This window comes from Camelina sativa, chromosome 5, assembly GCF_030686135.1.
Source record: "Camelina sativa cultivar CO46 ecotype springtype chromosome 5, ASM3068613v1".
In the NCBI taxonomy this organism is placed as follows: Eukaryota; Viridiplantae; Streptophyta; class Magnoliopsida; order Brassicales; family Brassicaceae; genus Camelina; species Camelina sativa.
In genome coordinates this window covers 13,024,444-13,050,408 of record NC_141884.1, presented here as the reverse complement: position 1 = coordinate 13,050,408, position 25,965 = coordinate 13,024,444, and the positions used below count along the sequence as shown (strand labels likewise).

The window sequence follows — 25,965 nt, the reverse complement described above, 5'->3', positions numbered from 1 at the left end:
GTTACACCATGTGATTATCAAGGGGGCATTTCATATGGTGAAGATTTGATATGAGCATAATGGTAAACAAGTAAGATGTTAGACATGCAATACGAACAACTATATATTACATGAGAGATATGCTACATATCAAGTGTTTCATTGGTATTACGAACCTATATGACTCTAAATAATTTGTGAACCTTCACCAAAAGAGATACGATCAAGATAATCTAAAACATCGGTGTCGTATCGATCTTACGAAGACCATTAAACCATCCGACATTTAACCATATTATAATTTTGTTTTCTCGTGCTTTTTTAATAAAAACACTTTTAACCAAAAAAACAAAAAATATATTCTAAAATAGCTCTAAAACAAGTTTAAATGACAATTATACTATATTGTGATATTTTTTAGAACGAAAAAGCCATCACTAAAGGAAAAGCCAATGCTACTCTTTACAAAGAGGCTGACAAGTCCTGCCAATTGATCTCGCGGAGACTCCCCTATGGAAGGTACAAACATTACTGCCTCAAAGCTACTGCTGTGGTTCTAGCTGCTGCAGGAGCAGGAGCCACTGCTGCAGTTGTTCTATCTTTCAACCCGGAGCTTAAGAACTTCTGGTGAACTCATTGGATCTGCAGCTATGTACGTCAATGCCACCAAAGCATTAAACAACTAAGACAGAAACATGGACTGGGCTTTGAGATTGTCTAATATAAGTGTAAGTTGTCTTAACATTGTCTTAAAACAATTTTATTAAGAGTACGTATTGGTTGTTTAAAAACGTTTTATTAAGATTACTATTCCAGATAATTTCGCCTCATACTTGTTAATCTTAGGTTTTACTTTTAGATGAATTCTTTGTAACTGTTTCTTATGATTATCTTTGAGAGATTGATTGAACTTGTAGCAGGCAAATATCTTCGATTTTAGTGAATAAGCTCTCCCGTTGAAGGTGAACCACTCACTATAAATCATTATCATGATCAACAAGAAGTTGTCTTAAAAACCATCCTTCATTACATCTCGAACCGGGTCGTGAAAATTACTATATCGTAGGGTCTCAGTTCATCGAAATCAAAAGGCAAACTACTTTTAAATATTTTGTTTTTAGAAAGATGTACGTTAAGACAACTTATATAGACAATCACAAAAAAGCCCAGTATCAGATGTTTCTCTCTTAGTTGTTTAATGCTGTGGTGATTGCATTGACGTATAGCTGCAGATCCAATGAGTTCACCAGAGGAGGTCTCTAAGCTCCGGGTAGATAAATAGAACAATTGCAATAAAGGTTGCTACTCCAGCAGCAGCTACAGCTGCAGCAGTGGCTAGTCCTGCAGCTACAGCTAGAACCACAGCCAAAGCTTTGAAGCAGTAATGTCTGAACCATACATGGGAGATTCTCCGCGAGATAAATTTGCAGGACTTGTCAGCTTCTTTGTAAAGAGAAGCATTCGCTCCTCCTTCAGTGATGGCTTCTTCGTTCTTAAAAAAATATCACAACAGCTTTAAGTCAGAGATGAAATTACAACTGAGGTAAAAAGGTGAAATTAGTTTAAAGCTTAGAAGAGTAAGAGGTATTAACTTTTAGCCTGAAGCTCTTCATAGTTTCAGTGACAGTGAAAATTTTTCTCGCTGATGAGAATAGTTTGAGGGAATGATCCTTCCATTCGTCGACAAGCTTATTAAGAAGAGCAACACTAGCTTCTATATTCTTCGTATAGAGACTGTCCCAGTGCTTGCAGCAATCAACGTTTTCGGTCACACACCAGATAGCTATTGCTGTAGCTTCCTTGGCTAAAGCAGGATTTCCTGTGACACAACAGTAACACATTAGAACTGTCAAGGATTCAAAATTTGTTTGTTACTAGCTAGTATATGTATACCTTCTCCAGCAAGTTTCAAAGACAAAGAGAATATCTGTTGAATGACTTCTTGCATTGCCTTGTTTCCTGGTTCACCGGTAAGAGCCACTTCTTTCAGCGAGGGATAAACTGCCTCAAACCTCTCTGTAGCCTGTGTTCGTACAGAGACCATGCTTGTGATCAGAATAGACAAAAGCATCAAGGTTTGTGTTTTTATATATTCCAAATATTACTAACTTACTTTTACTCTTGCAGATGAAGCAGGGAATGTAAGCCGCAGCAAGATCTCAAATGAAGGAGGCGGAATCATTCGCTGATGCACAATACCAGCTTGGTTCCTACGCATCGTCCAAGCCTCTGGATCCGCAACAATTCTGATAAGAAAATTGCATTAAACAAAGATGAGATGTTTGTTTATATTATATAGCAAAGGAGATCAATCAAAAGAAAACTTCCGACTCACTCCTCAACCAACTGCAGGATAAGATCCGTTGACTGAGGGTTGCAGCTCGTATTACCCACTACTGGTAGCAAGTTGTGCGCCCATGAAAACAACGCTGCACCTAAGTTGTCCACCACAGTTTTACAGTTCAAATGAATTTCATAATACAACAGATCACAGAAAACACACAAGTTTCGACACTCTCTTGGTCCAAAGTTCACATAAAGGAAAACACGAACCACAGCCATCATCCAAACTGTAAGCGGAAGCCTGTCCTGTCCTTGAAAATAACGCCTCCCCCTAATAGTCGCCAGCGCATAAGTCAAAGCTTCAGGTCTCCAATGCACTACCATTGCCAATGTAACAAATATTGGCATCTAATCGGAAAAGAAAAACAAAGAGAACAATAATGGAGTTAGTCAAACAAAGGTAATTCAACCACATCATAATACATATAAGTGAAAGCGACAATTATTAAGAGAAAGGTATTGCAAAAGTTTACATGAGGTTTGGGAGAAGTAGGTTGTTCACCGATCTTGCCAGATTTGGCACCTTTTTGTTGTGCTTCCAAATGAGTGATAGTACAACCAAACGCCCACACTACAAAGCCAGAGAGTTGCATAACTGGAAGTTGAAGGATCCAACTGACTGATGTGTTAGAGATAGGTTCAGGAATATCACACAACGGAACCTGTTTATATATGAAAAAAAAAAGAGTTTATAAACAATCAGCTTCAACAATCTAACATAGACTTCAAAATCTCTGAACCAAAAAAGAAGAAACAGCTCACATTCATGACATCGATAACCTTGGGCCAAGTACCCTCAAAAGGAAACATCTCCAGCCATGGAAATTGCACCTCGGTAAGTTCTCTCCCGATGTAATTCATAAATCTTAATAGCTGAGTCACTGGCTCATCCGAATACGATTCCTATTTAACAAAAAAACAAAAAAAAATTGAATTCTGATTTTAAGTAACTAAAACAAAAGGATCGAGCTGAATTTTACATCAGCTGCATGATGCACTTACCAATGATACGGCGAGGAAAGCCGCAAGACTTGAATGGTCGATCTTTGCCATAGCCTCGGACAAAGACATTATCGGCTTCTTCTCATCCTTCTTGGGTTGTGGATTGTTAGGTGTTTCTGCCCTCACAGTCTCCTCCTTCTTCTTCTTCTTCTTCTTCTTGTTCTTGGGTTGTGGATTTTTAGCTGTTTCTGCCCTCAGAATCTCCTTTACATCAGCAGAAACCGTCTTATTCTCTGTCAGGATCCGTCGTTCATTCCTGCCGGAACCTTTTTTCTTCCGGGACACGACTTTCGTCCAACCATGGTCGTCGTCGTCGTCAACGTGGGAGTTGCATGGTAATTGATCCATACTTTTTTACTTCAACTTGGATTATTCGTATTTTTTTCTTGGGAATACGTTCGGCTTTTAGGTTTTTAACCTATAAAAACCATACCAAGATATTTTTATTTGAGAACTTTATGTTAAATTTTACTTTTTTGTTTAAAATAAAATTAATCATATCAAATTATATCTTAATACAAAATCAACTGTATTAAGTGGTTATATTTTTTATACATATAAGAAAATCTTAAGTGGTGAAAAAAAAAGAAGGAATTAACAAAATTTTAAAGTTTTTATAATGTAATATATTTGTTTTTTTAATAAAATATATTATACTATAACTACAGTTTCTAGTTTTTTTTTCCTAATATTGCATACATTATATAACCAACATTTGTAATATTATAAAATATAATTAAAACATATTTTTAATAAAAATTATATAAAACACCCATATTTAAGGATAACTAATGGGAGGAGAAAATAATAAAAACAAGGGAGCTAGGATCTAAACTTAGATTAGTATTATTTTTAATATTATTAAAAGTTAAAGACACTGATTTGAGTATTACTTATGGAGATGCCCTTATGGTACGCGTGTATGATATAAGTAAAGGGTAGTTGCTTTCTTGTGAAGCAATTTTGAACATTGAATATCTTCTCAAGTCCTTGATCCTTAATGCCTCTCTTAGTGCCTCTGCTTCACCTTGTACTTACGCTATTGCATTTTACCTGTTAAGAATTACTTTATAGTAAAATGTGTTCTCTATGTACTAAGTTAAGGTTTTAATAGGTTGCCCTTAATTACCTGCATTGCCAAACTGGTCAATTAGGGTGATGATAGAATTTTTTTGTTTCATGGGGCCTTGAATTCTGACAGCGTGACATGTCTAGATGTTAAAATATTTATCCACTGTTGCGCTTGCCACTCAGTTCTATTTGAACTTATCTTATGGCAATTCTAAGGCATGAGTCATCAGAATTTCAAGACTGTAACTACGAACGTATTTACAGAATGAAAGAATTACCGATTACAACTCCTTAATAGCCACAAAGAGTTTGGGAAACGATTTCACTGTATATGTTGGAACTTGGAAACTCTTGGTTGTATTGAACACAGGAGATAGTTTGTTAGTCAGCTACAGAACAGAGGTTTCATATATACGGTCTTGCCTTGGAAGCATTAGTAATGTCTCCTAGCTACCAGATTATGGTCATTGCTATGAGAGTACATATTTTGGAAGTTTTTAGTAGCTCATTGCTATAAATTCCCTTGATGCAATTTGTGGTAACAAGTGGTAATTAATTAATTTATGTTTGATAGATAAATTAGCTTTAAGGAAAAAAAAAAGGCCTTAATATTTGTAATTATCAGCAGGTTTTCTATATGTGACCTCAATATTTTCTTTGCTTTTACGCCCAAAAATGCCTTCCAGGAAATATGAGACAGGTCGATATGAAACTTCAGAGTAGTGAATAGTGATGTAGGATACTAGGATATGACGTGCATAAGCCAGAAACGACAATCACTGCTGTCCTAAGTTTGGTGTTTACTCTACTTCATTGGTTGAGATAGTCTTGAGACCTCTGAATTTTTTTGAGGCCAGCCTTGTTTCTTTAGATGACCTTTTTCTTGTGATCTTTTGCTTTGCTAATGCAACACTCTCTCCCATACTGCTTGGCCTGGTTTAGTGAGTGCGAGTTGCCAATATAAAAATCTATCTCCCAGTATCGTTTAATGGTCTTTCTTGTACAGTTGAATGACAGACACTGAGTTCTCTTTAAATGTAAGTATGTAACTAATGTATTGCTTGCAACTTGTATAACAGAATAAAACAATTTATGTGTACTCTGTTTTTTTTTACTCTTTGTATTCTATAAAAAATGGAGGAACCCATTGCTATAACTCAATAACTTCATCATAGAAGACAGTTGCGGAAGAATCGAATTTCCTGTTGTGCAATGAAAAGAAGATGTTAAATAAATTAAGAAACTGCATTTTGGGAATAATTAACAAAGGGTATAATGTATAACCTTAAGAGCAAATGTGATGTCTGCTTCATCTACTCTAAGGCTCACCCTCCTTAGCTTTTCGTCCCGAGCTTGACTGAGTTTTAGTATCCCCTATGTCAATCCAAAAATGACATTTTCAAGCAAATGTCTCTTTCAAGATTTACATAAACCATACACAAACATTAGAGTTATTACTCTTATAGGAGTTAGTACCTGGTCATTTAGCACTGTACACATGTTTGTGAACTCTGTAATTCCAGCTGGAGTTATCGTCGAAGATTTACAGATTTCCAGATATAACTTATTTAACTGCATCAAAGTGTGAAAACATAAATGAATACTATGTACAAAGTCATTAGTTATAACTTCATGAAGCTATGTTTGGGACTTTGTGTATTGTTCGTTCAATCAAGATTTTTACCTCTGCAATGGTTCTATCTTTTTTGCTTCCTCTAAAGGCCTTTGCAGCAGAACAGACTATGATCTGCAAGTTTTCAATATAAGCATGTGAATTTAAGATTCTATCGTGTTATCCACCAAGTCATAGAACCAGATACACGCCAACATTGTGCGTTGTGATAGTTGTTCTCTTAGTTAAGGTTAGTACATATTCTCAAACTACATTAACAATACTTTAGATCACACTGGAAAACAAAACTACAGATTTGTATATTCCTATGCAAAGCATGTTGCTATATATATTTTTTTTAACTTATGAACACGAAGTACCAGATATCAACTAATCTGTGTGTTGATGTGTGACTTACTTGCTGGTGTTGAGGAAGGGACTGAATGGTGTCCACTACTGGAGATTTAAACGTCTTGGACAATGCAGCTAACATATGATCCATCTTCACCTATAGATTCGATGATAACAATTATGGAATAAGACAACGGTTTCTATGGATCCTGGATATTTTCATCCTCAGTAAGTGAACTGAGTAAAGTAGAGAGAAAAATACTAACCACTTGACACTCTGGAACTGGACCTTGTGGTTCTTGATCTATTGATCCTCTAGCTTCTATTTCTAAGATTTCTAGGGCGCTCCTGAAATCAAATCAATGTGAGTAAATACGGACTGTTATCTTTAATGTTCTAATTTCAAGAGTAAAGTTACAATATATAAAGCCCATTCTATCTCATTAATGTTATGTAGAAACAAAATTCGTAAGAGAACTAACCTGCAAACACATAGAGCCTTTCTCATGTCTCCTGATGCAGCTGATACTTTCTGGGACAATGAAAACATTATGAATATTAATTAAGAATCTAAAAATGAAAACAAGGTTGAGAGAAAAAAAAATGACATATATTCTTCTTACTCTTGCACAAATTTCCAAGGCATTTGATTGAAATGCAACATATGGAAGTGCCTGTTACAACAGTGAAAGTAATCATTTAAGATGAACATAGAAAGTACTATGAGTTTGGATTAGATATATACTAATATACAGTTTCAATCTCCATAATTCCTTGAATAACAACTGCTTTGAAACAGAAAAAATGGCATTGGCAATAGATTTATCCTGATATACTTAATCAGACATTCCTCTCTCATCAAAGGTATCTTATATCACAAAATTACGGTAGACTTACCACAAGCCTTTCCTGCAGTATCCTAAGGATCTGCTCCTTAGAATAGGCACGGAAAGTGACAACCAAAGGTTTGCCTGCATTAATTGGAACAATAAGTTAAAAGGAGTATACTCAACTTTTATTCTTCATCAAAGCTTAGGGACATATGGTGAAGTATGAAGAATGTTCAAATGGCACACAATGATGGAGAGATTCTTACAATTGAGAGACTTCAGTTTTGGAAGGAAACGATCTGCAAGGTCTATTGCATTTGCTACACCTGAAGGACAAATACGAAGTTTAGACATAATTTGTATGACCAGAGGAAATAGAAAAAAAAAATATGAACACTGATAGCGTAAGACAGTTTTACCTATAAGTATACACCTTGAAAAAGGCAAAGTTGTGAGCATAAAAAGCTCATGGAGGACACCTCGATCTCTTGTGATCAAGTAATCCATCTCATCTGCAATTATAAGCCTGCAAGTAAAACTTGAATGAGCAACAAAGCAACAAATTATATCTACCAAGTCAACATATGACAGACCAAGAACAAAACAAAAACCTACATCATCTTTGAGCTGGATTGTTGTTGCTTTTGGGAAAACAAGCTCTGAAGTTGTTGTAGAGGTGAAGATGAACCATTAGCTTTACTCCCGGACTCATTTTTACCAAGTATCTAAAAACAAAATAACTCAATTACCAACGATATTGAAATGAGACCAAGAATTTGGAGGTATTATTGCAGAAGGTCTTACCTTGGAGAAAATATCTGTAGTTTTTGTCAGTGATGTGCAATTAACAGACACTGTTTCTGAACAAGGCAAACCCGCCTGCAAGATTTCATGAAAGATAGATCAGTCCTTCTATTCTATTAATAGATTCACACCAACCACAAGTTCTGAAACAGACACACAAGATTGATTACCTGTTTCGCCCAGTCATCAGCTTGTTGTCTTACTTTCTCCATGGATAGTGACTTCCCAGTTCCAGGACAGCCACATATATACAAACTCCCAGCCTTGTTCTGTTCCATACAACCTTTCACAAACTCGAAAACCCGTCTCTGCTCATCCTCACGGCAAACAACAGTTGACGGTGCCTTAGACACATGCAATGCCTCCTTCACAGCTTTCATTTGTTCCTCATCTGAACCCAATCAAATACAAACATTCAATTATACAATCAAACTCACTGAGAGCCTTAACAAAAATCAATACAACACTAATGAATGAATAAATAGGCTAACTAATATATACATACCTCTAGGGTTCCACTTTGATTCAACATCTAAACAAACAGATAAGTTCTTCACTGCTGATATCACTGGACTCGCCAAATTCCCATTAGAATCTTCCTTAATCTCCTGCAATCGATCCAACATTTTATAAATCATTCATTACAGATTCAGATTTTTGAACTAAATACCAAAATCGAATCAAGAACTACTAAATCGAATCGATCGATTCTCACTAAGCTTAACAGCTAGAAACAAAAGAACAAAGGAGCTAACCTCATCAGCCGTCTTAGGGATTGAAACAGCACACCGTCGAGGAGATTTCCATTTCATCGGCGTGGAAATCGAATTCACAGGCGTGGATGATGAAACCTCCGCAGCGGAATCGGATCTCAACTTGCGTTTCCGACAAGTGTTGACTTCGGCGGATCTAAGACCTCCGGTAACCTCCAATCTGGAGCCGACGACATGCTTCTGAGGGGATGAACTAGGTCCAGCGATGGCAGGCATTGTAGGTTAGTAATATCAGACGATGACGGAGATCGAGATCGAGATTGAGATTGAGATCCGAAGTGAAGAAGAATCAATCTCATGGTCTCGATGCTGCTGGGTTTTATGAGGAAATGGGATAACAAAAAAAAAATTAAAGGAAAAAAAATTAAGAAAAAAAAAAATAAACAAAAGAGGGAAAATGGGAGTAGCGGGAAAACGCAAGACAGCAGATTTATTCGCCGCCCGGTTTTTGTTCGGCTACCGTTTTAAACCATCGGCTTCGCGGCAATTTTATTGGGCTAAGTTCTGGTTAAACCTCATATAAGACCTTTAAAGGCCCATCTTAGAACTTCTAAATAACCACGTTACCATCCAAACGAAGCCTCTCCTACAATTTTGGTTATGCTTTACTTATTGCTTAATTAGTTCTTGAACTTTTTTACTATAAACCAAGTACCAAACTAGACTAGTTTTTCACATTTTAAGTTTATAATGAGAAAAAGAAGTGAAACTACTATATATTGTTTACTCACCTTAACCACTTGATACATCAGAAATTACATAATGACAACAAAACAAAACAAAAGGAAGAATCAGAATAGAAGATAGAAAAGCAAAGTGGTCGGTGTGTCAATGCACTTATATTTATTTTTTTTGTTCATATATAATCATTGAAGTATGAGATATCAACATATAGTGGAGATATTTTTTCATATCTGGGTCATACAAGGTTTTATGGAAGAAGGATATCCACATTAAATGTGAAATCGATGGTTTATATCATCTGATATGTACCCAAAATATCAAAGGCATAGATAGATATATAAGAAAGATATATATCCACATAAAATCGATGATATTTCATATTATATGTAGCCAAATAAAAAATCAATGCATGGATATATATATATATATATATTTAAGAAGGATACATATCCACATAAAACGATATGATATATATATATATATATGTAGCCAAAACCTCAATGCATTGATATATACAAACAAATAAAAAATATCAATGTATATAAGATAGGAAAATTTTGATCTAGGAAATGAATCTAAGGAGGTTGGTTGAATTGCTTTTCAAGTACCTGAAACATATAGACATTAAAGCATTGTAAGATCATATTTACGTGTCTAAGAGAGTAAGATACGCAATTGGAGACATTTTTGCACAACTTTTTCTCTTTTAATCAGTAAAAAGAAAATCATTAATATTCAAGCAGCAGAATGATAAAATTCAAAATATGAGAGCCTTTATCAAGCTGAGCTATATGTAAAGCCTCTAACCTTAGGTATTTGTTATGGTGTTTTAATGGAAGTATTTTATGACATAGTATGTTTCCATTAACAATCTAGGGAACTTAGCAGCAAAAAACTTGTCTAACCCTTCAAGATTGCAAGGTCTATGTCATGGTACTGACATAGGTCACTAGCTTTTTGTAAGAAAGTAAGCATTATCTCAGATTCCCAAAACATTGAATGGAGCAGAGCTTCTGATTCACTTCAACCAAAAAATATTCCTTGCATTTAGACATTTATGAATTTAGTTAGTATTTTCATTATCAACCTAGACCACAATGTTGCTCTGCTTTTAGATTAATTTTGTTCTCGAAAGTTATTCAACCTATCAACTGATATATATCCACATAAAATTGATGATATCTTATTATATAAACATTAGTTTTTCAAAGTTAGTAATTCATATAATCGCGACATGTGTCAAGTATATCGATAATATTTTAATATATGTGAAAAGAAAATTTATTTAATAATTACAGAAAATTTAAATAATCTTAAAAATAAAAGATTATAATTAATATTTTTAAAAGTATATAAAACCAAAAGTAATTTATTATATCACTAACTCTAATAGGAAAGTAATCTATTAAATTATTAATTTCAATAGGAAAATATGTACAATTAATAAGGAAAATATTTGCAATTTAATTGCATTATTATTTATTATAGTCATACAGTAAAGAGAAATTTATACAGAAAAGTGATTAAAGTATAAAAAGGTTTAATTTGTTAAAACTAGTAATTAACATAATGTAAGAAAAATAAGATAATAAAAATAAGAAATTAATGTAATTTTTCTAAGTTTTCAATCGGTGAATGATTAGATAGAGTATTCAATATTATTATGTTATTATATAAACCTTGGTTTTTAAATTAGTAACTCATGTGATCGCGACACGTGTCAATTTAACAATTAAAGATATCAATGTATATAAGATAGGAAAATTTTGATAAATACTAGGTAGAAAGAAGATGATAGATAATAAGAGTGGTGGCCTTTGTTATGTCTCTCTCGATTTGATTTTCATATTGGCTCTATCCTCCTGTCAAGAGCCAACATGCATGAAAGCACATCGTTCCTATACGTTTGGTGCCAATTTATTTCCTATATGTTTAGTTCTATATTTGTTGGGTTGATATTTTTCTATTCAAGATTTGGAGCTTGCGAACCATTTTATTCAATTGAATGAAAATAGTTAAAACTTTTTGGTGGGTAATCTCTTCTCATTTGTCAGGGTTTCATATTCTAAAAGAAAATTCTTTCTGAAATTAAGTAGTCTATCTTACACATAACAGTTGTATACTATCAGCTCATATGGTTACTTCCTAACCAAAACCATTTCCGAGTTCAATATGGTTAAATGTCGGATGGTCTTCGTAAAATAGATACTACACTGATGTTTTAGATTATCTTGATCTTGGTCAAGGTTCACAAATTATTTAGAGTCATATATAGGTTCGTAAAACCAGTGAAACACTTGACATGTAGCATACCTCTCATGTAATATATAGTTGTTGTTATTGCATGTCTAACATCTTACTTGTCTACCATTATGCTTATAATACATATAAATTAATATTATTGAATTTTCAATATCTTCACCATATGAAATGCCCATCATATCAATCTTCATAAACCAACCCCCTTAATATCATCACATGGTGTAACCTATCATTTTCTCTTTGTTTTTATTTACCCTCCATACGTTTTCGGACATTTAGCATTTTGATTTTATGATTTGTCTCTAGTCTTCCTTGTCGCTGCTGCCCATTAGCAATTACTTTCATCATCACTTATTCACTTACATAATCTACAACCAACTTATTTTCACCTTTTAGAAATTGTACATTTCCTCAAAAGAAAACAGAGAACCTACTATTACTTAAATTGACGGGTCATTGCGGGAATACGAGAATAATTAATAGAGCTAAGCAGATCCCACATCCTTAGCCTACTGTCGGACAATGGTCCACACCTCAAATTGATGATAATAAATCTTTAAGAAAATTCGTATTAGAAAAAAGAAAAAAATCTATGAACCCTCAAATACTAGTATTTGAAAAAATATTTATCAAATGATTAGTTTGGCTTATAAATTTGATATTCTTTTTTGTCAAACATTTCATATGATATTTCAAGAAAATTTGTTTGATTACATGGCGTTTCACGAACTTTAAATTTTAAATTTTCAGTTCCTACTCCATGATCTATTTCGACAATGCTTAATAAATTCAACAACACATTTCACATCCGATCGATATTCGTAAAACCAAGTAACGAGACAAGCTAACTATATCATATAATCCATGTTTCTCCAAAGCTTTTTTCTAACGAAAATTTCTCGATCGTCCAAATAAAGAAACTAGGATGGGGCAAGATTCCACCGTACGGGTTTTCAATGACATTGAATAAAAATATAAATGAGGTGAGAAGAGTCCAATGAAAGAAAGAACAATAAATATCAACCGTTAAGAAGGACATGAGCCAAATATCAACGAGAGCCGTCAATTTGTTCACCTTCTTCTAACGTCACAGTCTCAAACGACGTAAACTTATGGCAAGTTGGTGCATACCTTTCCCTCCTTCTACACCGTCGAAACTTTAAGCCCCCTTCCCTTCCTATGGCACTTTCCAACAAGATATAACCACTTGTGTTTACTTCTTGACAAGATATATAACTACATGCGCCAAACACCACGTTCTTCTTTTCGGTCCGGTTCTGTTTGGTTCAAGTTTTGTTGGTTGTGTGAAAGTATGTCTAACTCTAAAGTAGAAGTGTAGAGCCTAAATAATTCCGGTCCACCCGGTTTAAATTGTTGAAAATTTTAGTTTAGGCCGAATGTTATTGAATTTAGATAGAAATTTTGATTCGATTCGATTTTGTTTGTTTGTAAATTTCAGTAAGCCTGGCTAATTTGGTTTATTTTGGTTTTGGTCTTTTGAATTGTGTTTTGTTATGCAATAATTACATACATTTTTGGTATGTGTTCCATTTGTAAAATTTGGTTAGATCAGATTGGTTCGGTTGCACTTAATATGGGTTCCAAATGACTAATGAGGTTTAGTTTGTTGGGTATATACAATTATGCCATCGTTCTGTTTATAGTAATTTCAGTTCGGTTCGAATTGGTTACGTCGGTGATTTTTTACAAATATGTACTTTTAATTAGGAGACTAACTTGCATATCTTACGAAACTCAAAACATATCTCGAAAAAACACATGCATGTTAGAGAAATTTACCAACTTGGTTATCTGTTACAACTTACAATCATCATTGCACTTGCACATGTTGTAAGTAACTAAAACCATACTGAGAAACTGTGTAATTATAATCTCCCTAAAACAGAGTTTTTTTTTTTAATATATTCTTTCACTAATTTGATAATGTAAATTACTATAAGCGGGTTATACGATCCATTGCATCACTAGAAAAATATTGAGATCCCACATTTCAATTTCGAATCAAACGTATTTCAATTTACTATATAAAACAAAAAGATTCAAACACCAAAAAAAGTGAAAACAAAATTATACCAAAGAGAGCAAAATGAACATGGACGCAATTCGCAACACTCACGTATAGAACCCAGACTTCAAAGTTAACGCCAGATTACATGGCCTTTTTTTTTGCAAAAACTGTTATTTTCTGTTTCACACTCCTTAATTGATTTTTTTCTTTTTAATACTCTATATAAATTACCTACGTGGCTTTTCGAAGACCGTTGATTGGTTAATTAATAAACTACAAGATGAGAAAATGACGAGAAACAAAAAATACCCAATGTCTGGAAGTCACGTGGCATATGTTAAAACCGTCAGATTAATAATGACTCTCTTTCTCCTCTCCCGGTTTGATAATAATCATGTGAGTCGGTTCTTGTTGTCACCGGCTTACTTGTTTGTCAGACTCTTAAACGTCGCTGTTTCACCGGCAGATATTTTTATTTATTTTAATTAAGTAATTAATTTCGATATTTTTGATAAACTCGTGCGTTAACTTTTAAACCCTCTGTATATAAAAAAGCTCTTCGTCTCACTCTCTCTCTCTCTCTCTCTCTCTCCGCTTAAAGTGAAGCGGCCTTCCTCAGGATTTTCCCGAGAAAATTTCAGACGTAAATTTTCCGGTGAGTTTTTTCTTCCTCCGTACACCTAAAATCGAACATTTCTCGAGTCTTTCTAGTAATTTTATTCCGAAATTTTTCATCGATTCTCGTGAACATTAGCTTTCCACGATCCGATTTGCCATCTGTTAATGATTCAAAGAGCTCTCTATATCTCTCTCACTCCCAGTATTGATTGTTCTATTTTCTCTTTTGATTTACGGGAATATAAGGAGGAAGCCATTGTTGAAGAAACTAGTACTACTCTCTGTGTTTTTGATTTTTCCGCATGGGGGTGAAAGTAGCTTCTTCATCTCCGTTCCTTCAATGGACGACGACGGCTCAACCTATCGTTCATCAGTGTTCGTCCCCTTCTCAAACCCTACCTTCAAAACGACGACGGAGCATTGGTCACGACGTACGGTTCCTATCTTCTCGATTTGTCCCGCAGAGACTGACGAACCGTTCGGCTCTTTTAGGAACTAACCTTCATCGCTCCAAGTCATCATCATCACCTAGACCGATTCGAAGAGTTTGTAGCGCAAGCTTAGATCCTCCTTTCTCCGATGAGGAGTTTTCTAAAAAAATCCAAGAACTAACTCTCAGATTCAATGTCCCAAACCAATACGGTTCAGAGCCTCACGATTACAAAACCAACTCAATCGAGCCGCCGTGGAACGAGATGGTGCATTTGTCGAGTATTGAAATGAAAGCAAACAGTGTTGACCTTCCTCTTTCGCTTCGGATCATAAAGAAGAAACGACAATGGGAAGAAGGAGTCAAACAAGTCGGTGAATCAGCGTGTTGTTCGATGAACAAAGCGTTTTCGTCGATGGTGTTTATGATTAGAGAGCTTCAAAGCTTTACTCTGCATATGAGAGAGGTTCTGTTTTACGAAGATTTGCAAGAGATCTTGCTAAGAGTTAGAGAAGAGTTGCACCAATCTTTCGTTTGGTTGTTTCAACAAGTTTTCTCCGCGACGCCTACGTTGATGGTTTACGTTATGATACTCTTAGCTAACTTCACTGTTTATTCCATCGGGAGCAACTCTGCTTTAGCTGCTCCTCTTCCTCAGATGGTTACAGAGGTTACAACCGTCAGTGAAACAGATGAAGCAACGAACGTGAAGTTGGATTCCTCGATTGTGAAAACGTTCCTTGTATCGTCGTCTCCTAACGGGAATACAACTTCAGTTGGTGGTAACAATAATGGCGGCGGTGGAAACATTAAGCCGGTGTTAAGCGGAACAGATGGTGGTGATGGATTCGATGGATCTGAACAGTTCAGAACAATCATACCAGAAGGAGTTTCTCAATTGTCATCTTCCACATTCGGGTCAACGACTACAGAGTCAGAGCCGTCAGTATCGGGACAAGATGAAAACAGGCTGTGGAATTCGATGGTGGAGGAAGCAGATCGAATGCAGTATTCAGACATAGATGATTCGTTGGATCACGACACTAGGAAGCGGTTCGTGTCTTCTGTTGAGGCTCGAGTAGAAGCAGAGGAAGACACGGATTACTTCAAAACAGAGCTTATGTACCAAACGGGACTGTCTCAAGAGCCTAATAATCCTCTCTTACTCGCTAACTATGCTCAGTTCCTCTACCTCGTCTCTAATGACCATGACAGGTAACTAAACATTTTACTGCTCCCTATGTTATAGTTAAAAAAACTGTTAAACCTTAGTTTAGCTTGAGTAGATTTGGTTTCAGAGTTTGCGTCGAATCTTCCCTTTAGATTCTTTGGGGTTGTGAATTGTGAGGCTACAAGTTGATTGCTAGGAGTCAAAAGTAGGCGCATACCTCGATGATTTTTCTATTCACTAGTGGGACATACTTGGTGTGGAAATCATAATTGTTTTTGTTATAATAAATAAATTGGTATCAGCAGAATCAACCATAACCAATAGAGTGGAACCAATTCTTTTCCTCTTCTAGGAAAAACGACATTACATAAAATATCTAACGAGAATAAAAAAAAGAGTTGTAGCCAATGAGCTTTGAGTCTTTGAGAAGGTTTTAGTGATAGTGGAGTTTACGGTTGTGTTTTAAAGTCTCCCCACCAGTACCCAACACCAAAAGTCTCTGTTTCACAATTTGTCTTCTAGATTTTTTTCCCCACCCAATTCAATTAACCCATGTTTTTGTCATTGGCTTTATTTTATATCTAACGTAGTAAAGTTACAAAGCTGGTAGTTAGTGTTATCTAGAATGTAGCATTCTCTGATTTATAGAGTTTATTGACTTGGTGAATGGTCTGATATCCTAACCAATCCTTTTTGTTAATATTTACAAATATTGGTTATTTAGACACTTCTAGTTCTATCACATTCTACAACCGTTGGCGTTACTAGTTCATATTATTATATATGGAAATTTAATTTTCACACGACAAAACTTTTGGCGTTATTCATCCCACATCTTTAATGCATTCCACATGTCTTACTTATCTCTAAATCTAATGAATAAATATCTCACGTGATTCCATATGATAATTGTGTAACAGAGCGGAAGAGTACTTCAAAAGAGCGGTAGGAGTGGAACCGAAAGACGCCGAGGCGCTTAGCAAATACGCGATGTTCTTATGGAGAGCACGGGACGATCTTTGGGCTGCTGAGGAGACTTTCTTGGAAGCAATCGATGCTGATCCGACCAACTCGTACTACGCCGCTAATTACGCCAATTTCTTGTGGAACACTGGCGGTGATGACACGTGTTTCCCTCTTGACGACGAGGCTCAGGAAGACACCATCTAGATAAGATGGTGCAACAAGTTATCTCTCTATTAAAAAAAAAAAGATATACAAGTACAACTAATGAATGTAAAACATATGTGAATACCATGTATGTATTATGTATATGCCTGTTTGTCACCAAGGAGCGATGGGTAAACCGTAAAAGAGTTAATCCCCTTATGATTGCGATCAGTCTAGCGAAAAGGAAGAAAATATCCCGAAGGGTTTGGTTTGGTGGTAGTTGAACGCGTAACTGAGTGAGATAAAGTAGAGCACGTGAGATCGGAGCTGATCTCACCGCCTTGGTTTTGGGCCTATGTCGTGGAACCAAGTGTCTATCCTTTTTTTGTTTCTTCATGCATTGAAACGTTCCTTTTATTGGGTTGCATATAGGAGTACTACCAGTACCTAGTCAAAATACTAAAATAGTAATGCAATTTCGGCATGTTTTTAGTCCCATTTTATTTACTTGCCTGTGTCATATATAACTAATTCAGATGGCGATATTTTTTGGTGTAACTAATATCGCTATTTAAAATAACAATTAAAAAAAAAAAAAAAAAAAAAACCAACATCACATTAGTTATATGACTAAATCGTTCCACTTTAATTTGAGGTTTATGTGCGATGTGTATCTTGTATCAGACCTGATAACAACAACACACGAACTCGTTAAATTCATGTGGTTGGCTACTTAATGGAAAGTTTATTTACACGGTTAGACTTGTTGCTCTCATGGATAAAATATTGGGGTATGTAGCTAAACTGAATAACAAATAAAATTATATAACATAGAAAAATGTAAGGACTAACACAGCTTCTATAATTCAAAAACAATTTTTTATGCGTTCAAGCAAATTTATATATTGGTCCCAAAATGACATTTTGTAATAAGGCTATAAGATTTATATGTAAAACTAAGCTATGGTGGCTCATGGTTAACATGATTTATCATATGAGTATAGCCTACACTCAAATGATGAATCGTTTAACCAGTGACATATTTGTCAAGGCATATACTTCAAGATTTATTTGAATTGGTCAAATTTAGATGCGAAAGATTTCAATAGTAGGATTGTATTATTACTCAAACCCATAACAATTTTGAGAACTCAATGATGTACTATTTCGAGACTCAACCATTCTAAACTTATTAAATCTCAATTAAAAGTACATACTATTATGAGATTTTTAGCCTTTTTGGAGTTAATTAAATTTTACTAGGTTGATCTTGTTTTGCTACTCATCTCTTGTGACATTATTTTCTTCCTAACTTGTTTTTGAGGAACCAAATTTCTATAAATGAAATAATTTCTACATCTTCTTAATATATGGGTTGCTTTCTATAGAGCTAATTAACAATGAAAAAAATTCAAATGAAAATTTTGTAGAATCAACAATATAACACTGATATGATCAAAAAGTCAACATACTGCACACAAAATACTCAAAATTAATTTATTAATTTGGCTTCCAAATTTGAAGCAGATAATTGATGAGCTCATTTCTTTATCGGTATATATTCTGTCCATATGCCAGATTTGGTACATCACTTTTCTTTGTATCACTTACACTATAAAATATCAAATTAAAAATTTGATACTTCTAGCATATTCATACTGGATATTTGAAAAATATAGCATTACATTCATAAGACTAGGTTTTTTTAAAGTTTGACCCATTGTTATCCATTAGTTTCTTATGTTTTGATGTCTCTCCTTTAATATTTTATTTTTTGTTGTGCTACTTTCACAAACTCATATTTTGTCTTTTTAAAGGTTATTAATTATATCTTAGATTAAGAGTTTACAGTTGTTTAGGGGGAGATTTTTATAAATACACCAAATCTTATAAGAAATTTGAAAACTATACTTAATATTACAGTTATTTGAGAACTACACATTTTGAAATGAAAATGGACAGAAATACCCTTATTATTAAACAATTTTAACAGTTAAATAAAAACAATAAAAACTTAATTTATATTTAAAAATAATTCAACTTTAAAAATAAATTACTTTTAAAAATTGTTAAATTCGGAATAAATTATTTCATAAATAAAAATTATAACGAAAATGTTTTTATTGTATATTAAATAATAATTACATCAATCAAATTTTTATCTTAAAATTTTGAATTGAAAAAATTAAATATTTTTGCTGGTATTATTTAGATTTAAATTTATTTAAAAATAAATAATTCAAGATTACAACTTATAATATATATATATATATTGATATATTATCAATGTTTTAGACTTATTTTAATTGTTGTCAAAAAAACAAAAAAAGACTTATTTTAATCAATGTTGATTTATTTATAATGTTGACTCTTTGAACAATCGTTTTGTTTTCGACTTCTGTTGACTTAATTATCTTGGTCATCGACTTATATTAAAACAGTTGATTTATGTTATGACTAGTGGATTTATAACATAGTCGATTTTTTAAACAATTGACTTATTTTTTTTGTTCATTGATTTATATTTGTTTTCTGTTGATTTGTTTATTTGTTGACTTATTACATTCTACATTGATTTATTAATAAGGTCGATATTTTGAATGGTTAACTTAATTTTAATTTTTGTCGTCTTATTTATTTTTTCAACGATTTATTATAAAACTGTCGACTTTTTTTTTGTTTTATTTTTTTTTACATAGTCTACTTTTGAAGATGTTGACTTATTTGTTTTGTTTGTTGACTTATATTTTTTTACCATCGATTTTTTTTGGTCTTAGTATACTTATTTCATTTTAAGTTGACTTATTAATATGATTGACTTTTTGAACTGTCGACTTATATTTTATTCCTGCTAATTTATGTTTTTTCTTTGTTGACTTCTATTAAAAGTTGATTTATTTTTTTATTATTGATTTGTTACCTAGTCGATTTGTTTGAACTGTTGATTTTTTTCTAAAAAAATCGCAATTTTAGTATTTTATTAAACTTGACAATTATCAAAATAAACTAAAATATATAATTATTTTTCAAAACTTTTTTATTAGATGAAAAAAATTTGAAGAATTATTAGTGAATTATATTTAGTTAAAACTAATATTATCTAAAATATTTACTAAACATAAATGGAAAAAATAATTCTAATTAATTTTATTTTAGTTTTTATATAATAAAATTTTAAAATTAAATTACTAAATGGAATTATTAGTGAATCATATATTTATTTAAAATTAAATTACTAAATATTTTTTTCAAATGAATTAATTTAATTATAGGGCAATTGTCATAAATGCCACTAAAATAGGTTTTTATTCCAAAAATACCACAATTTAGTTTTTTTTCCAAAACTACCACTAAAATGTATTTTTTTCCAAAAATACCACATAATTGAACTAAAGTTCTAATACTAAAAACTAATTCCTAAATTATAAATACTAAACCCTACCCCTAAAAACTAAACCCTAAAACTAAATTTGTCAACCCAAACATAAAAAAAAATAATTCTACATTCTTAAAATTCAATTTTTTGTGTTAGTGGTAATTTTGAGAAAAAAAACTTTTGCGGTATTTTTGGAAAAAAACTAAAATGTGGTATTTTTGGAAAAAAACTTTTTTAGTGGTATTTAAAGGAATTTCTCTTAATTATATTGTATTTAGTTTTAATTAATTTTTTAATTGAAGACAAAATAGTCATTTAGTTCAATACATAAGGTACATTTCAAAGACTTAAAAAATTAGTATATATTTCAAATTTCCTATTAAGTTTAAAGTATGTATTCAAATTTTTTCTTGTTTAGGCCTTGAATGGTTACAAGTTTTTGAGTAGATTTTGGTTTTAGTTTTTCTAAAAATCTAACTTATTGCCATTCAAGATTTTATAAAACTCGTTTTCCTATAAAATAGGGAATCTAGTTTTTGGCAGGTTTTATTCATTTACAAAGAAAACCAAAAACCATCTTATAGTGGTTTTCTAGTGGGGTGTTTTTTTCCATTTTTTAAATTTTATTATTATATTTAAAAACATTTTAGACTTTTAGCAAAAACCAAAAACCAAATATTTAGAAACCAAAAACTAAAATCTAAAAAACAAAAGCTAAAAACCAATTTTAAAACTCATTCCATTCATGGCCTTAATGTATGAGTCCCTTAATGTATTGTTCTTTGAAAGTGTTTTAGTGGATATTGGTGTATTCAATACAATATATGTGAGTTTCTTTTGCAATTGACTCGATTGTATTTCTATCAATTAACTGATATGAATTTCTTTGTTTTTGAAAATCATTTGAAACCACGATCGATCTCTAACCAATAAAAATCAATATTACAATAAAAGCTCAAAGATGAAGAGAGACGGTTCAAAGAGTGTTGCAACATTTTTGGTGCAATTAGACAAGGTTATGTTCTGATTTTATTCCTCGTATTTGCATTCATCAATATATGCAAATGAAATATCAATATATTATGATAAAAGTTCAAACACCATGGTTTTTTACTAGGATTTTCATGGCAACACTTTTTTTCAAAGACCAATTATGTGTTGCAACATTGAATCTATCTACTTAAAAACCTAAACTAGATAGTTCATGTATCATAGTTAATTTAGAAAGCCAAAAATTTCTTGAGATTATTAATTTCTCTGCCACACATCTTTTCTATTTTGGGTCTTAATTGTGTGCTCTCATAAGTTTATCTCTAAGGTTCTATATTCATTTCACTTTGCATATAGTCCACTGTTATTTTGCATGATCTCTAAAACCTTTTTAACTTTTATTTTTGGCATCAGTGACTCCAAACAAGAAGCTCGGCATCTTTCTATTATTAAATTTGAGATTGTACCCAAAAAAAAAAGAGAGGATCATCATAAATTCATAATGCACGAAAATTTGTGCTAGGTGTCTAGGTGATATCTTTGTTACAACTTGCAATTTTGACTCTTTGGGATTCAAAGGAAAAAAATACTCAAACCTTTCAGTCAATATCGTTTAAGGCCTTTTTGTACTTTAATTTAGCCTCGTTAAGTTGGTGAAGCAATTGGTCGATTCATTTGGTTAATTGGTTTATCATTCACGTTCTTGGGCCTGTAAAGAAATGTCTTATTACTTAGTATTGTATATGAGATACCTATAGAAGTGTTCAAATGAAATGACATGACATGTCTTGGTGGCTTTGTCATGCTATTTGGTTTTTAATTTTAAAAACGACACAATCATTGTTAATGCCATAATGCACACGATCAAGTTATGTTTAACGCGATTTGGACCTATATAAATGCATGTATGAGACGCATTCTTATGTAATGAATGTCCGACAAGATTTTTTTTCTTTTCTTATAAAAATGTCTCACAAGTTATTACGCTCTAGATTCTAGAATAGCTATGTAATTTGAGTTTCTACATCTTAAGTATAGGGAACCATAAACGTTGCATTACTTCTCTAATCGAAATATCAACAAGAAAATAAAGAGAGAAAAATTTGCGCCTATAACGTGAGAAATTCGCATGTCCATACCAAAAAGTTCACTATGTTTGTCTTATTCTCTACAAAACAGGTTTGTGATGTGCTACCGTGATGGTCAATTAACACAAAACCCCAAAGACAAAACAAAAAATTCACTAGTTCAATTTGTTGCCAACTTGCCGTATTTATGGATCTATATACATCTCATGGAATGTATTGCTAGCCCACAAATATTATTACTGAAAAAAGAAAAACAAACTTTAATTAAATTGAAAAAGCATCAAATGAAATTGTCTGTTTTCATCACTTTCCCAATTCTTTGATAAAATTTATCTTTCGTTTCTTAAAGAAAGTGTTTACTTTTTAGTTAAAGTTTTTTTTTTTTAATTTTATATTCACATAGTTGTCAAGCATTTTCTTCCTCTAAATCAATAATTATTCAACAAAGGAACAAAAAGGAGAAGGATCATCTAGTGGTGGTTTAGTTAGCCTCTCTTTGATTTGGTCTTGTGCTAATGTTTGTTGGATTCAACGAAATCGACGACTATAACAAAAAAGAAAAAACATTAGACTTAAAAGGGATCTTCCAATCTTTTAGTCACCACAATAATTTTACCATTTTTGTAAACAAACCAAAAAAGCGTTCACACTTCTTCTTCACAATTTAACTTCTAAACCGCTTAATCAAACCAAAATCCTCACAAACCAAATATATAAACAAACAACACAGAGACAGTCAATCACAAAACCGGTTTACACCGTATAGACTATAACAAAACAAGGAAGGACAGCCCTTGGATTAAACACCAAGAGCTCATCATCGTCGATCCTCAAAAGCGCCCCACTCTTGCTCCCACTCTGCCCAACCAGAGAATCATACCCTCCTCCTCCTCCACCTTCACTCTTATCCACGTCATCAATCATCAAATCACACCCGACCCGACCCGCTACAACCCGACAAACCAACATGGCCCGTTTCACGTTCATAAACCCAAACTCTTCCTCGACCTCCTCCGGCACCGCCACGTGTCCTCTCCACCCCGTCGCGAGCGTCGCGATCCCGTCGAGCTTCGGTGAGAATCCGGATCCGATGATACCGCACACGCTGCAGTACTGATGACCGCATAGATTCGATTTACCGTTTTGACCTAGATCGCACATGAACGTCGAGCAGTAGAATCGTAAAAGCTCGTTACCGTCGGCGACGCAACGCTCGTCTTCCCACCGTGATCGAGCGGCTTTGGCTTTGACGAACTCGCGGTACTCCTCGAATCTGGTGAGAATCTTCTGGCTGTTGTGGATTTTTAAGATCCGGTTGATCTCCGGCGATTTGCCAATAGGCCAGCCTGATTTGAATATGATCTCGACGATGTTCGTGCTCGACTCGCCGGCGATTAGCTCCGACACGGCGTGTTTGATCGCGATGTGGCTCTCGAGGAGATTGGTTCTCGCGAAAATCTCGCCGCACGAGTTGCAAGGGAAAATCTCGTGGAGGAGAAACAGAGGATTGTTGTGATCGGAATACGAGATCTCGAACTCGGGTTGTTGTTGGGTACGGGTATCCGGGTCGGGTTGGTTTGTTGTGGTTGTTTCGGGTTGGACGAGAGTGACGAGAGAGTTCTGTGATGATCTTGCTGATGTTAACGTACCGTTAGGGTGTGTTTGGTTACGGGATTTACTAATCCTTGTCGTGGATAAGAAAACTCGTTTTAAGTACGTCCAAGAAGATGAGAGAGCTGAACCTGAAGATGATGATAAAGAGACTGTTCTGAGCTTCTTCTTCCTTCTCTTTTGTTTACAGTCTGCGCCTTTAGGGAAGAAGAAGCAACCGAGGAAGAGGAAGCATAGTGAGAAAAAATATTGACGTAACAACGAACCTAGTTTTCGCGCCGCCATTGCACAAGACTTTGGTATGAAGAGAGAGAGAGATGGAGGAACTTAGTAAATGGGAGATTACACCATTGGAGGGGGAGAGGTGTAAAGAAGGAGAGGAGTAGTGTAAAGGAGTATGAAGACAGGGGAGAGAGAGAGATACTAAAGGTGTAGAAGAAAGAGTAGGTGTGACGCTATTTTATGTCTTTTTTATTTTCTAAGTTTTTTCTTAGAATATTTGTCTCCTCACTTTTAATTTATTTTACTTCATTTTTTGTATGTTTATGCGAATCTTACCGATGCATTGGTTCGTGTGTGTGTGCATATGAGTGAGTGTACATTGTTTTTTTTTTTTGGCCTTCACTGAATTTATAACATGATGATCTTCACTTTGAAGTAACGTGGCTGTGTCGATATCATTCGGTTCGTAAATTCTCCAAAACCCGTAACGAACGTAAATACATACTCTCGTCCCTAGCAAGAGGTTCGACGAATATGGGTCGCAAGACACAAACGGCTTCGGCTACTACGCACGTACCAGAGCTACCTATGATGGGTGTTTAGTGGTTTTTATCACACTGATATGATATCTCAGTTTTTAACTGGATATGTAAATAAATAGATCTTTGTTCATCTTTCAGTTTGGAATCTATCATCCAATTTTCCTCAAAAAAATTTTGTACGATGTTATGTAATTTAGATTTAAATTATTAGTGTATTACAATGTATCATACAGAAGCCAAAACTCGAAAGTGTGAGGAATCCAAGGCTACACAGAATTATTTTACTGATATTAATTATTTGGTTTCACAAATTTTGTTGCTTAGGATGCGGACGTCGACAGAGGAACACGTGCATATGTCTCGTGTCTAGCTAATCTCTGCGCCTCAGTTGCATATGTTTACTTAGATCCATGCACATATTCGATCATCATCCATGCATATGATATGATCATAACTATGATCTTATATATAGAAAATGTTTCACTCAGGTTAATTAGGCTTTTGTGATGTAGACAGAACAGGACAAAGTCACAAAAATACTGGTTAAGGTTTCGCTTTCAAGTTGAAAAGGAAAACGAAATAATCAAGTGGCAGTTATATGTGTTAGTCAAGCTATATCTCAAATGTTTTGATTCGTTTAGCTTAATATAAATGTAGTATATAAATGTCACCACCTTCTTGTTTTATCACAATCAATCGTGGTGTCGCCGCACCCCTTTTTTTCTTATCAAAATATATATATTATAATTAATCTGAAAATAACAACGTTTTGATGGAAATGCATCAAATTTGTGAAATTATTATATATGCCATGTAAGTTCTTTTGGACCGATTAAGGTATTCAGGCTCAACTAATAGGATAACGATTGAAGGTCATAACTCATAAGATTAATTTACTACCACTTGGCTCGATCAATTATTTTCATTATATTGTCGGCAGAGAATACCACATTGTATAAAGCAAGCAACAAGGTATTTTCATTTTTTATCCTATAGAACCAAATTAAGAAAGTGTAATTTGGTTATAACTTATAACTTGTATGTCGTTTAGCCAATAAATGTAGACA

At 33.7% G+C, this 25,965-nt stretch overlaps 4 protein-coding genes across 5 annotated transcripts; 1 reads left to right on the top strand and 3 right to left on the bottom strand.

Annotated features, from left to right (window-relative positions):
* Positions 1-983: 983 nt before the first annotated feature.
* On the bottom strand, positions 984-3,693 carry LOC104786701 (uncharacterized). Its single transcript, XM_087450023.1, has 8 exons — positions 3,325-3,693; positions 3,085-3,225; positions 2,796-2,984; positions 2,529-2,670; positions 2,315-2,414; positions 2,093-2,225; positions 1,572-2,002; positions 984-1,471 (listed from the first exon to the last, which is right to left on the bottom strand). Exons 1-7 carry the CDS (start codon positions 3,670-3,672, stop codon positions 1,829-1,831), a joined length of 1,227 nt encoding a protein of 408 aa, XP_087306149.1. The 5' UTR covers positions 3,673-3,693; the 3' UTR covers positions 984-1,471; positions 1,572-1,828.
* Positions 3,694-5,425: 1,732 nt separating this feature from the next.
* LOC104786700 (DNA replication factor CDC6) lies at positions 5,426-9,667 on the bottom strand. 2 transcript variants are annotated; one of them, XM_087450021.1, is made up of 17 exons: positions 9,497-9,667; positions 8,748-9,074; positions 8,498-8,600; positions 8,163-8,383; positions 7,993-8,067; positions 7,804-7,913; positions 7,608-7,714; positions 7,455-7,514; positions 7,256-7,329; positions 6,982-7,032; positions 6,841-6,890; positions 6,625-6,706; positions 6,426-6,515; positions 6,080-6,142; positions 5,872-5,967; positions 5,680-5,769; positions 5,426-5,597 (listed from the first exon to the last, which is right to left on the bottom strand). In XM_087450021.1, exons 2-17 carry the CDS (start codon positions 8,979-8,981, stop codon positions 5,565-5,567), a joined length of 1,539 nt encoding a protein of 512 aa, XP_087306147.1. In that variant the 5' UTR covers positions 8,982-9,074; positions 9,497-9,667; the 3' UTR covers positions 5,426-5,564. The 2 variants fall into 2 exon arrangements, with proteins under 2 accessions (XP_087306147.1, XP_010510454.2); XM_010512152.3 differs by having other exon boundaries at positions 7,455-7,714; positions 9,497-9,627.
* Positions 9,668-14,130: 4,463 nt separating this feature from the next.
* On the top strand, positions 14,131-17,250 carry LOC104786699 (uncharacterized). Its single transcript, XM_010512150.3, has 3 exons — positions 14,131-14,395; positions 14,605-16,003; positions 16,880-17,250. The coding sequence occupies exons 2-3, from the start codon at positions 14,661-14,663 to the stop codon at positions 17,127-17,129; spliced, it is 1,593 nt and encodes a 530-aa protein (XP_010510452.1). The 5' UTR covers positions 14,131-14,395; positions 14,605-14,660; the 3' UTR covers positions 17,130-17,250.
* A 5,865-nt stretch (positions 17,251-23,115) lies between these two features.
* Positions 23,116-24,819, bottom strand: LOC104786697 (uncharacterized). The gene has a single exon (XM_010512148.3). The coding sequence runs from the start codon at positions 24,417-24,419 to the stop codon at positions 23,277-23,279; it is 1,143 nt and encodes a 380-aa protein (XP_010510450.1). The 5' UTR covers positions 24,420-24,819; the 3' UTR covers positions 23,116-23,276.
* Between the last annotated feature and the right edge of the window lie 1,146 nt (positions 24,820-25,965).